The 12,791-nt window shown below is 42.4% G+C and overlaps 1 protein-coding gene across 2 annotated transcripts in view; it reads right to left on the reverse strand.

Moving 5' to 3' along the window:
* Ptgr2 (prostaglandin reductase 2) overlaps positions 1-12,791 on the reverse strand; it is a 30,684-nt gene that overhangs the window by 11,797 nt on the left and 6,096 nt on the right. For both annotated transcript variants that reach the window (XM_028771937.1, XM_028771938.1), the window contains exons 2-5: positions 9,618-9,702; positions 7,123-7,241; positions 4,079-4,270; positions 176-346 (exon numbers count right to left, since the gene is read on the reverse strand). In XM_028771937.1, the coding sequence (XP_028627770.1) occupies positions 176-346; positions 4,079-4,270; positions 7,123-7,241; positions 9,618-9,654 (519 nt within the window). In that variant the 5' untranslated portion in view covers positions 9,655-9,702. The remainder of the gene's footprint in view (positions 1-175; positions 347-4,078; positions 4,271-7,122; positions 7,242-9,617; positions 9,703-12,791) is intronic.

The following is a 12,791-nucleotide window of genomic DNA, read 5'->3' on the forward strand; positions in this document are numbered from 1 at the left end:
GGTGCATCACCACAGCACTTTGTCTGGAGCTGAGGATCAACCCAGAGCTTCATGCATGCTAGCAAGCACTCTGCCAGCTGAGCTATGTCACCAGCCCTTACTTTTATGTTTTAAACTACATACATGTATTATGCCTTCTGTTTTAGGAAAGTCAAGTAATTTTTGGAAACTTTACCTGTCCAGCCAAAGATCCACAGGCACCTGCTGCTCCACTGACAACCATTGTCTGATTAGATCCAGCAGATATATGACCTTTTTCCTGTACCCCGATCAAGGAAGTCAAGCCAGGCATACCTATAGCTCCAAGAAAATATGAAAGGTGTCCATCCACGAGTTGTGGGTCTACCTAAAATAAAAGACATAGATTTTAAACAATACTGAAATTATAGTCTTATGCCATGAAGTCAGAAAGTTACAGACTGAATAGTGTTCCCAGCTACCTCATGTTAAATGTCCATATCCTCTAAGTATGCTGATCAAGACCTGTAGGTGGTATTTGAGGTTAAATAAGGTCATAAAGTCGGGAACCTAATACAAGCATGCCATTAGAAGAAGGAACAGATGCAGCACCCCTCACTGCCTGAGAAGGGTACTTGGTAACACAAGAGGGTGTTTTCCTGCAAGCTGAAAGAGGCCTTGCTAGAAACTGAATGTTCCAGAACCTCAAACCTCAATCTTGAGTTTTTAACCTTTAGAATAGGAAGTGAGTCCCTGTTGGTTAAGGTACCCAGTCTGTGTGGTGTTTTTTAGTGTGTGTGTGTGTGTATTACACATATATACATATACACACACACAAAAAGAAAAAAAGGAAAAAGCAATAAGCATTCTCTTCACACTAACAAAACCAACTTTAGCAATTCTTACATAAACTATTTTTTGTGAATTACCATGTATATACAACAGAGAAAAAAATGCATACTAGGAAAATACAAGGCAAAGTCATGAGGTTTTTAAATCTCTGCGATCTCAAACTAAACTTCTGTCTAAAATTCCAACTCATTTGAGCAGAGATACCATGTAAGTAACTCTCGTGGATGGACACCTTTCATATTTTCTTGGAGCTATAGGTATGCCTGGCTTGACTTCCTTGATCGGGGTTCAGGAAAAAGGTCATATATCTGCTCTGAGAACCCATACATTAACAAACCAAAACCCCAGCCAGGGGTGGGCTACGTCCCCTCAAGTTGTTGTAAACAGAGGCCCCAAAACAATAAAGGCAACTGCCGTGGATGTTGGTTGCTCACCAGAACTAGATGGTAAGATCCTAACACCTGCTCAAGTGGCAGCCACAGAGATACCAACGGATCTCTGACTGAGCTAGAAGCTCCCTCTCCCTATGAGGACTTAGCAAAGTGCTAAGCAAAGTGCTGGGGGACGAAAAGTCATCAGTACTATTTGCTACAATACCAATCTACACAAAATGTGCCCGGTGGTGCAGTAGTAGTAAGTGTGTCACAGGTAGCCAAACACTTTCTGAGTGGATGTGAGGTCCAGTTCTGAAAGAAGGAATTTACATTTGGAACTATAAACCTGGTCAGAAGCCTGTGGCCAGGGAGGTCAAAGCCCTAATGGGAAGGGCTTACTAAGTAGACAAGATGTGCTTGTCAGACTGCCTTCTAAATAATGTCTCTGCCCATAAATTATGTTGCTGTCAGTTTTGGTCAGTCTTTGCAGTAGGCAGCAGTAACTGCATAGCCTCATGGCTGGTCACAACTGAGACGTCAGCATCACCCACTGTAAAGGTGAGAACAGGAAAGGAGAGGGAGCAGAAGCAATGTAAGAGCCATACAAAAGGATAGCATACTGTCTGCAGGGCATGGATGCCGTGGCCGTGCTGGTCCACCTCACAGCAGCTATGATGATCTGAGACTGAGCTCCTCAGCACCATCTCATGGGAGGTAGGGGCTCACAGGAACCACCCCATGGGAATTTATAGTCAGTCACATGTATTTCTAGATACAAGTCTGTAATTAAGAATGTAAAGCTGAGAGCTGGTGATGAGGCTTGGTTGGTAGAATGCTTGCCGAGCATGCATATAAAGCCCTGGACCCAGTCCCTAATACCACATAAAAAAGAAACAGTTATATACACATGTAACCCCACACAGGAGGCCAAGACAGGAAGATCAGAAGTTCACGGTCATCCTCTGCTACACAGCGAGTTCAAGGCCAGCCTAGACTTCATGAAACCTTGTCTCAAATAGGTAGTGGACCATGGGGAACTGGAGAGATGGCTCAACAATTAAAAGTGCTGTCTGCTTTTCTAGAGGACTAGGATTTGATTCTCAGTATCCACTCACAACCGTCTGTAACTCTAGTTCCAGGGGATCTGACACCCTCTTGTGGCCTCCTCCAGTATCAAGCATACAAGTGGTATAGACATACATGCAGCCAAACATCCATATACAAAAAGTTCTTTTAAAATAAATATTTTAGGCTGGGTGTGGTGGAACATACCTTTAATCTCAGCACTAGAGAGGCAGAGGCAGGTAGATCAAGGCCAGCTTGCTCTACAGAGTGAGTTCTAGAATAGCCCGGTTACACAGAGAAACTGTCTCAAATAATCGAAACCCAACAAATATAATAAAGATGAGGACCATGATGACATTGAAGATGAGGACATGATGACATTGAAGATGAGGACCATGATGACATTCAGAGGGTAACAAAAGGCGAGGGTTTTATCACTTCATTTTGCTTTCTACAGTGCTGGTGAGTAAACACAGGCTCTCACCCAGAACTAGGGAAACGCTGTGCCTCTGGACTACAACTCTGGCCTTGAGGCAAGTGTTGAAGGCAAATGAGGAAAGTCATTTTAAGACTAGTAAACATTCCTGCAGGTGCCCTTCCTGTAAGATTTTGGTTGTTAGAACCATTACAATAGTTCCTTTTTGTTTTTAAGACAGGTCGTTACTATGCAGCCTTGGCTGGCCTAGATCTCACTAGTGCAGACTGGACTGGCCTGGATTTATGAAGATCCATCTGCTTCTGCCTCTCAAGTACTAGGATTAGAGATGTGTACCACCACACCCAGCTCTGCAGTAGTTCTTTCTCAATGTCTCCCAGGAGTGCTTCCTTCATAGCTACTCAGCCCATCTTGTTAAATTTGAAAAACAAAACTGATAATATTTACGCATTAGCAGCTCTCACAAACTATTTAAGAATGTGTAATTATTAAAAATACATTGTATTTCAAAGGTACAAGTGGAAGTGGCCTACATCTTTGATCCTAGCACTGGGGAGGCGGAGACAGGCAGATCTCTGTGAGTTCAAGGGCAGCCTGGTCTATCTAGTGAGTTCCAGGACAGCCAGGGCTATGTAGAGGGATCCTATTTCAAACAACAACAAAAACTCAAAAAAAAAAAAAAAGAAAACCTTGAGTATAAAGAAATAAAGCATAGTTTCTATTGATAGATCATTTAGGTCGAATTACATGAAGTTGCCAGTCTTTATAGGACACAACAAGTCCTGGTCATTTTACACGGCTCAATGACTGAAATCTGGCTTTTTGACGTGAGATGAATTTCAATCATCAAGTAAACACATTCCTCATATATTTAGCTATTTCTCAGGAAATTTTAGAACATATAATTATATGGGGGATTTCTAGTTCTTAGTATTAAATATTTTTAATACTATTTAATTTATATATGTGAGTGCATCGTAACTATCTTCAAATGCACCAGAAGAGGGCATCAGATCTCATTACAGATGGTTGTGAGCCACCATGTGGTTGCTGGGAACTGAACTCTGGACCTCTGGAAGAACAGTAAGAGCTCTTAACAGCTGAGCCATCTCTCCAGCCCCCGTATTAAATATCTTTATGCTTATAGCTCAGCTTTATAGCATACATTCAATGTGAGATATAATGTTCTTTGATGACGTCTGACAGCCAACTGTAAAAAAAGACAAAATCTTTCCACATTTGGCATTATTATATTTATTATTCACATTATATTTTTATATTTGGCATTATTATTCCACATCATCTAAAAGAAAATGTCATTCCTTTTCTAACTAAATAATAAAAATGCAGAAATAAGAAAGAAAAACATCAAAAGCCTTATATCATACATCACCTTTTCAAGGCCATTCCCGTCTAGAATTGCCTTAGTTTGCCAGGGCCAGTAAAAGGAAGTCACAAAATCGCCTTTAGCCAACTTCTGGTGCTTGCTCTCCTCTATAACTCCAACTCCTCCTCCATCAACCACCTGCGCCAGCTGCCACGGTGCCAGATAGTCAGTGCCAGTGTCTTCGTTCATCTTACAGCGCTGGAGGGAAGACAGCTCTCACTAAGGCAAGGTTCATTTACCAACCTAAGTCTGTCTCTCTTGCTCTACCCTTTTCTTGTATTAATTATCTTTATTTCACATGTATTGTTGTTTTGCTTGCATCTGTGTGAGGGTGTCAGGTCCCCTGAAACTGTAGTTACAGACAGTTGTAAAATACCATGTAGGTGCTGGGAATTGAACCCTGGTCTTCTGGAAGAACAGCAAGGGCTCTTAACAACTAAGCCATCTCTCAGCCATTTTTCTTTTTCCTGCAAAAATTGGGGAAACCATGTACCTGGCCTTTACCAGTAAAGAAATACAACTGAAAAGAAATTTAGATCTATTCTAAATTAGATTGTGGTAATCAAAACAATATGGTTCTGGTATAAAAAAGACACAGAATAGGGTCATTGAAATGTTTCAGCAGGTAAAAGCACTTGTCATCAAGCCTGAGTTCAATCCCCAGAACCCACATGATGGAAGGAAAAAAGAACCAACTCTCAAAAGTTGTCCTGTCGGTTGGTGGTGGCGCACGCCTTTAATCCCAGCACTTGGAAGGCAGAGGCAGACGGATTTCTGAGTTCAAGGCCAGCCTGGTCTACAGAGTGAGTTCCAGGACAGCCAGGGCTACACAGAAAAACCCTGTCTCGAAAATAACCAAAAAATAAAAATAAAAAATAAACAAGTTGTCCTCTGGCCTCACAGGTGAGCCATAGCAGTCATGCATGAGCACATGAAAATACCCACACAAACACATACTCATATATATAATTTTAAAAGATTGAAAAATGAGTGGAATTCATTAAGGAAACCATCTAAAGGCCAGCTTTTCCTTTTGAAAGTTTTAAAAATGTGTGTGTGTGTGTGTGTGTATGTGTAAAACAGCAGTGGTGGAGCTGGGGTCTGGGGTCTGGAGCTGAGCTGAGCCTGGAGCCTGCTCGCCAGCCAGTTCAGCTGGATCAGAATCTCCAGGCTCAGTGAGGGACCCAGTCTCAAAAATAAAGTGGAGTGCAGAGGTGACTCAGACAATAAAGCCTGACAACCTGAGTCTGATCCCTGAGCCCACATGAAGGTGGACAGAGAGAACTGACTCCATAGAACTCTCCTCTGACCTCCACATGTATGTCATAGCACATGCCATGCCTGCACACACACACACACATGCATACATGCACACGCACACACACACACTGATTTAAAAATAAAGTGGGGCTAGAGAGATGGCTCAGTGGTTATAATTGATACAAACTGTTTTCAAATTCAAAGACAGAAGGAAACCCCTCCAGTTTATTTTATAAGTCCAGTGAGATGGCCTGGCAGGTAAAGGTGCTTGCTGCCAACCCTGGCAGTCCAAGACTGATAAGCAGGACCCAAATGATAGAGAGGGTAATAGACTCCTTCCTGCAAGGTTTCCTCTGGCCTCCATACGTGTGCTGTGGCACATGTACACACACGCATAATATAATATAATAAAAGTTTTACTATTGAGAGAAGGGCTCACTATAACTCAGGCTAGCCTCAGACTTGCTGTGGCCTTCCTGCCTCACTCAGCTTTCCCAGTGCTGGGAGGCCTGGGATGCAGGTGTGAGCCGCATGCCCGCTCATGGGCAGCTGATTTTCAACAATGGTACGATGAGCAAAGTACAGTTATTTCAATAAGTGGTACCGACACCATTGTATATCCACCTGCAGAAGCCTGCAGTTAAACCCTGTGATGATTCACCTGGGGAGTCAGTGGGGGTGTAGTTCAATGGTAAAACGCTTGCCCAACATCAAACGCCCCAGGACAATGGGGGTGCTGGAGAGAAAGACTTAATTCTATATGTCTTTCTGACTACATCAGAGAGATGCTTACTTGATGAATAAAGTGTTGTTTCTGAGTATGTCTGTGAAGAGGGCATTTCCTGAGGAATCTGCATATAAAGAGGTGGGCTCAGTGGGTTAGATCTGCCCATAAGGCAACATCTAGTCAAATGGTCAGGGGCTGGATGAAAAAACAAAAAACAAAAAAAACCACCTAGGATATGGATGGCGTTGCCCTCCTCTCGAGTGGACACCTTTCTTCTGTCCTTAGACCTCAGAGCTGCAGGGCCTTTGGTCTCAAGGACTTGCATTTCCAAGGGACAAGTGCAGCAGCCTTGTGGGCTCTCAAGACTACTTACAATAATATAAGGAAATGTCTTTATCTCTAGGTACGTATCAAGAGAAATGAAAGCAGACTATATAAAATTTATACACAAATGTTTATAGCTTATCATGATTGCCAAATTATGGAACCAACCAAGGCTTATGACAGTGTCACAGTACAGACATGGAGGTCAGAGGTTAACTCTCAGGAGCTGGCTCTCTCCTTCCACATGTGGGTTCTGGGGATCAGGGTTGGCACAAGTGCCTTTACTCACTGAGCTATCTCACTGCCCTAAATCCCTTTACTCACTGAGCTATCTCACTGCCCAACGAGAGAATTTTTCATATTATTTTACTACTTAATTTAAAGCTTTACTTACTACTAAGAAGTAACCTGGTCATTTGGAAGAACTTCACGAACCACATTTTTCTACAGTTTTTTTGTTGTCTTTGCTGTTTGTTTGTTTGTTTGTTTGTTGAAAAAGGGTCTCACTACATGGCCTTGGCTGTCCTGGAACTATGTACACCAGGCTGGTATACATACTGGGACCAAAGGTATGTATGCCATTTCTGGCTTACAATATTCTTTAATAGCACTGGTGAATAAAAATAAAGGTAATTTATAATTCACAGATGTATTAGTCATACAATAAAATTCTGATGCAACAACATTAAAATACAAAAACAGAATTATTTTCAACAACTTCTAACACCCTGCTTCTTACCATGTAAGGATCCACAGAGAGAAAAAGAGTTCTCACTTGAACTTGTCCTTCATTGATAGTATCCGGTAAACTGAATTCTTCCACCCTGAAATTCTCTGCCACTGGGTTTCCATTTTTCCCTAAATTTTCAGGCAAAAACATGAAATTAAAAAGTTGCTTTTTTTGCCCCACAGTCTCACTCTATAGCCTTAGCCACACAGCTCTCCAAATGTAGACCAGGCTGGCCTCCACCTTGGTGATCCACTTGCCTTTGCCTCCTGTGCTGGGATTAAAGGTGTGTACCAGCATGCCTAGACATTTGTTACAGATTTAAAGTACTCCTAAGAGACAGGCAGTGGACTCTGAGTTAGAAGTCATCCTGGTCTACATGGTAAGTTTCAGGCCATCCAAGGCTACATAGAGAGACCTTCTCTTTTTAAAAAAAAGTGGGAGGGAGGGAAGATAGGAGTCTAGGGGTCAGGGGTGGGACACAGGATGACTGGAGAGATGGCTTAGTGGTTGAGAGACCTGCAGATCTTCCAGGGGCATGGTGTTTGATTCCCAGCCCCTACGTAGCCATTAACAGCCCTCTCTAGCTGCAGTCCCAGGGGATCCAACACCTTCTTCTGGCCTTCTGGCATTGCAAGCACATGGTACAAAGACGTACATGTAGGCAAAACACCTAAATAAAAAAAAACTCTAAAAAAAAAAAAGGAAAAAAGAAAGAAAAAAAAATTTGGACTTGGCCTGGAGAAATGGCTCAGTGGATAAGAATACTAGCTGTTCCTCTAGAGGGCTAGGGTTCAGTTCCCAGTGCCCACGTGGCAGCTCACAACTGTCTGTGTGGTGGTTTGAATGGTTGGTCCAAGGAATGGCACTATTAGGAGGTGTGGCTTTGTTGGAGGAAGTGTGTCACTGTGGGGTAGGATTTGAGACCCTTCTCTTAGCTGCCTGGAAGCCAGCCTTCCTTTTTTTTTTTAATATTATTTATTTATTATTTATACGAGTATACTGTAGCTGTCTTCGGACACACACTAGAAGAGGGCATCAAATCCCATTACAGATGGTTGTGAGCCATCATGTGGTTGCTGGGAACTGAACTCAGGACCTCTGGAAGAGCAGATAGTGCTCTTAACCACTGAGCCATCTCTCCAGCCTGCCAGTCTTCTTTTTGCCTTTGGAATGAGATGCAGAACTCTCTGCTTCTTCTCCAGCACCATGCCTGCCTAGACGCTGCCATGCTTCCTGCATGATGATAATGGACTGAACCTCTGAACATGTAAGCCAGCCCTGACTAAATGTTGTCTTTACACGAGTTGCCTTGGTCATGGTGTCTGATCACAGCAATGGAAACCCTAACTAGGATAGTCTGTAACCTCAGTTTCAGGGGATCCATGGCACCAGATATGTACATGGTACACACATATATTCATGCAGGCAAATGCCCATATACAAAAAATAAAATAAAACCTTAAATATTTGAATTCAAGGTTTTCTTTTAATTACGGAATTAAAATGTACAAAGTAACAGAAAAGGCAAATTAAAGTTAGGTAAGTTTTCCATCTTCATTTTAAGAAACAAGCAAAGATTCAGATGAACACTTATTGTTTTGTTTCTAAAGTCTTGAAAATAAGGTAACTAGAAATTTCAAGGTTTGAGAAAGACACTGAAGCAGATGTTCTCATCACCACAGAGTGTCTGTCTCGAGTTATGTTTAACATAAGCAAACTTCCTTTCAAGAACCATCTGATTTCCAAGGTGAGGATCCAAACAAACTGTTCACCACACTAACACTGCGAGCAGAAACCATGGTAGGCGAGCAACACAACAACGGGCTAATGCTTCTTGGATTACTCCCACTTACACGTCTATGATTCAGGTGGATATCAGTATTGACTTACAATGGTATGAAGTAGAAAAGCAATTTAAGAATCAGTTATACCGGCTGGGCAGTGGTGGCACATTCCTTTAATCCCAGCACTTGGGAGTCAGAGGCAGGCGGATTTCTGAGTTCGAGGCCAGCCTGGTCTACAGAGTGAGTTCCAGGACAGCCAGGGCTACACAGAGAAACTCTGTCTCAAAAAACCTTAAAAAAAAAAAATCTAAAAAAAAATAAAAATAAAAAGACTAGTAAATATATTAGATGAAATGTCTTAAACAATACCATATTCAGTTTTCAGATGATAATCTTTCAAGACAATTGAAACATAGTATTTGAAAGGTTATATTGAAAGTGTATAATTTTAGAATTTTTCTTTGTGGTAGGTATAACTGATTGTTTGTTTGTTTGTTTGTTTGTTTGTTTGTTGAGACAGGGTTTCTCTGTATAGCCCTGGCTGTCCTGGAACTCGCTCTGTAGACCAGGCTGGCCTCGAACTCAGAGATCCAAAATTTACTAGTCCCAATTTACTTTCCTACCATAGTTGGCCACCCTGACATCATGTCAGTTTTTATTCTTCCATGTGTGTTATAATTACCAGAGACCACAACTGTTTTACCACAGAATCATACATACCAGGTCGGGAATTCAACACCACTCTCTGTATGATCATCACTTGATTTGTGCAATGGTCTCACAAGATGGCTGTATAAAATAATTTCTGTAATTAGAAAAAATCATTAGAAAGAAATAAAGTATTAAATTAAAAAATTAAAACTCCATTTGTGCTTCTGAATGAAGAGGAAAAATCAGATTTTGGAATCTAAAAAGGGGGTTGAGAGATTGTTCAGTGGTCAAAAGCACTGGCTGCTCTTCCCCAGGAACCAAGGTTAGTTCCCAGCATGCACATGACAGGTCACAAGTCCAGTACTGGGCATCTGACCCCCTCTTCTGTTCTCCTCGGGCACTGCATGTATGTGGTGCACAGACAGCAGCAAAACACCCATACACATGAACTAAAAAGAGTGGAATCGCCGGGCAGTGGTGGCACACGCCTTTAATCCCAGCACTTGGGAGGCAGAGGCAGGCGGATTTCTGAGTTCGAGGCCAGCCTGGTCTACAGAGTGAGTTCCAGGACAGCCAGGGCTACACAGAGAAACCCTGTCTTGAAAAACAAACAAACAAATAATAATAACTAACAAACCAAAAAACAAACAAACAAACAAAAACCTTCAGTTCACGTTCCATCAGAATCCGGCATATTTAAGCTATAAGAGTACTAGCCTAGGAACCGGACATACAACTCAACAGTGAAGCACTTGCCTAACATATGTACAGCCAGGATGGGACCCCAGCTTCCACAAAACACCAAGACCTTAACTGCTTGGTCAGCAAGATGGCTCCGGGGTAAAGGCTCCTGATGCAAAGCTTAATGACCTGAGTTTGATCTCAGGATCCACACGGAGGAAAGAACTGACTTCCAGGAGTTGTTCTTTGATCTCCACCTATACCATGCATCCACATGGCCCTGACACCCACACAAAACAAATTAAAAGTATTTTTAAACAACTGCTTACTTGGGCAGGATGGTACACATCTGTAATAGCAGCACTCTGGGTACAGAGCCAAGTAGAGCTCTGTGAATTCAAGGCTACTCTGATCTACAAAGTGAGTTCCAGGCCAGTCAGAGCTCCACAGTGACACTGTCTGAACAAAACCAACCACCGAGAAACAAAACAAAAGCCCTCTTCAGCTGTAAAACAGCAAGTTTTTAAAGGTTCTTTTGTATAAGTGTATGTTCTGAGAGTGTGTGCAGGTGCACATGTGTACACATGTGGAAACCAGAGGTTAACCTCGGTGGCTCCTTAGGTGTCATTCCTTTGTTTAACTGTTCACCATTTTAGCTCATTGTTTAGTTGTTCACTGGTATGCAGCTCACCCGTCAGGCTGCAGGCTGGCCAGGGAGCCCCAGAGATCAAGTTTCTCAGGTGCTAGAATTACAAAACAGCTTTCTTTTTCTCATGGGGTTGGTCTTGTTGTTGTTTTAGATTCTTAAAGCCCGGGGCGGGGGGAGCATATATACCGTGGTGCACATATAGAGGTCAGAGGACAATTCGCAAGCCAGTTTTCTTCTTCCACAACTCGGGTTCTGGGGTTGAACTCAAGTAGCTCAGTAGCAAGCATCTTTATCCACTAAGCCATCTTACTGGCCCATTTTGTGGGTTCTGGGGACCTCATTCAGGTACTTAGGATTGCAAGGAAAGTGCTTTTGCCGTTAAGTTCCATCTCTGTCTCTGGTCTGAGACAAGTGTTCCATTCAGTAGTAGCCCAGGCTGGTCTGAACTCACAGGCAATCCTTCCGTCTCAGCCTCCCAAGTGTTGAGATTACAGACCAAGCCACCATACCTAACTAGCTCTTCAAAGATTGATTTTATTCATTTATTAAAATGAATATTGTGCTGGCTAATTTTATGTCAATTCGACAAAGGCTAGTCTTCTGAGAGCAGGGAGGCGCAACTGAGAAAATGTCTCCATAAGATTGGTCTATAGGCAAGCCTGTGGAACATTTTTTTATTTAGTAAGTGATGGGTGAGCCCATCTCTGGGCTGGTGGTTCTGGGATCCATAAGAAAGCAGACTGGGCAAGCCCTGGTGAGCAAGGTAGTCAGCAGCACCCTCCACGCCTCTGCATCAGTTCCTGCCCTCAGTGCTTTTGATGATAAACTGCTGTATGGAACTGTGAGTGAATTAACCCTTTCCTCCCCAACTAGCTTTTGGTCATGGTGTTTCATCACAGCAATAGTGACAGAAACTGAGACAGTTTTGCTGAGTCTAACTACATTAAGGGGCTAGAGAGGTGGCTCAGTGCTGCTCTCCCAGAGGACCTGGGTTTGATTACCAATATCCATATGATGGCTCATAGCCAACTCCAGTGTCAAGTGATCCAGTGCCCTTCTTTGCCTTCCAAGTGAACCAAACATGAGCCTGGTGCACGGACATAGAACACCCATACATATAAAATAGGAACAATACTTTTAAAAAATATATCAAAGCGTGACCACTTTTTCTGTAGCACTGTAGTTAAACTCAATGCCTTGTTCACAGCACTCCCTTTTTAAAAATACTTACTGAGAGCTGGAAAGTTAGCTCAATTGTTTGACAAGGCTCAGCTTGCAACTCAATGTTTATGTTGAGACAGTCTGCCTATGTTGCCCAGGATGGCCTCCACCTTTCAGTCCTCAGCATCCCAAGCAGACAGGACTATAGGCACACACCATCATATCCATGTATATCAAAGCATTTTTAAATCTCCAACTTACGGGCTGGAGAGATGGCTCAGTGGTTAGGAACACTGACTGCACTTCCAGAGGTCCTGAGTTCAAGTCCCAGCAACCACATGGTGGCTCACAACCATCTGTAATGAGATCTGATGCCCTCTTCTGGTGTGTCTGAAGACAGCTACAGTGTATTCATATATAATAAATAAATAAATCTTTAAAAAAAATAAAAAATAAATCTCCAACTTACAAGAAATTCATGTAAATAGCCAAAAGTTAAGTAAAAGACTAGTTTTTCAGAATTTATAATTTGAGCTAGCAAATGAAGCAAGCTGAATTTTCGGTTCTGACTCTATCTGACTGAAGATCCCTTTGCTTCGTCAGTTCAAATAAAATCAAGCCCTTAATGTGTCCAGATTAGTGTGGACTCTCAGTTAGTCACCTAACTTACTCTGAGTTAGTCACCTCAGTTAGCACAGCATTATTCCCTATCTGTGTGCTCATGTAGACACAACATGTTCACACCACCTAAC

The sequence above is a fragment of the Grammomys surdaster genome, unplaced genomic scaffold (genome assembly GCF_004785775.1).
Source record: "Grammomys surdaster isolate TR1022 unplaced genomic scaffold, NIH_TR_1.0 210, whole genome shotgun sequence".
NCBI classification, from domain to species: Eukaryota; Metazoa; Chordata; class Mammalia; order Rodentia; family Muridae; genus Grammomys; species Grammomys surdaster.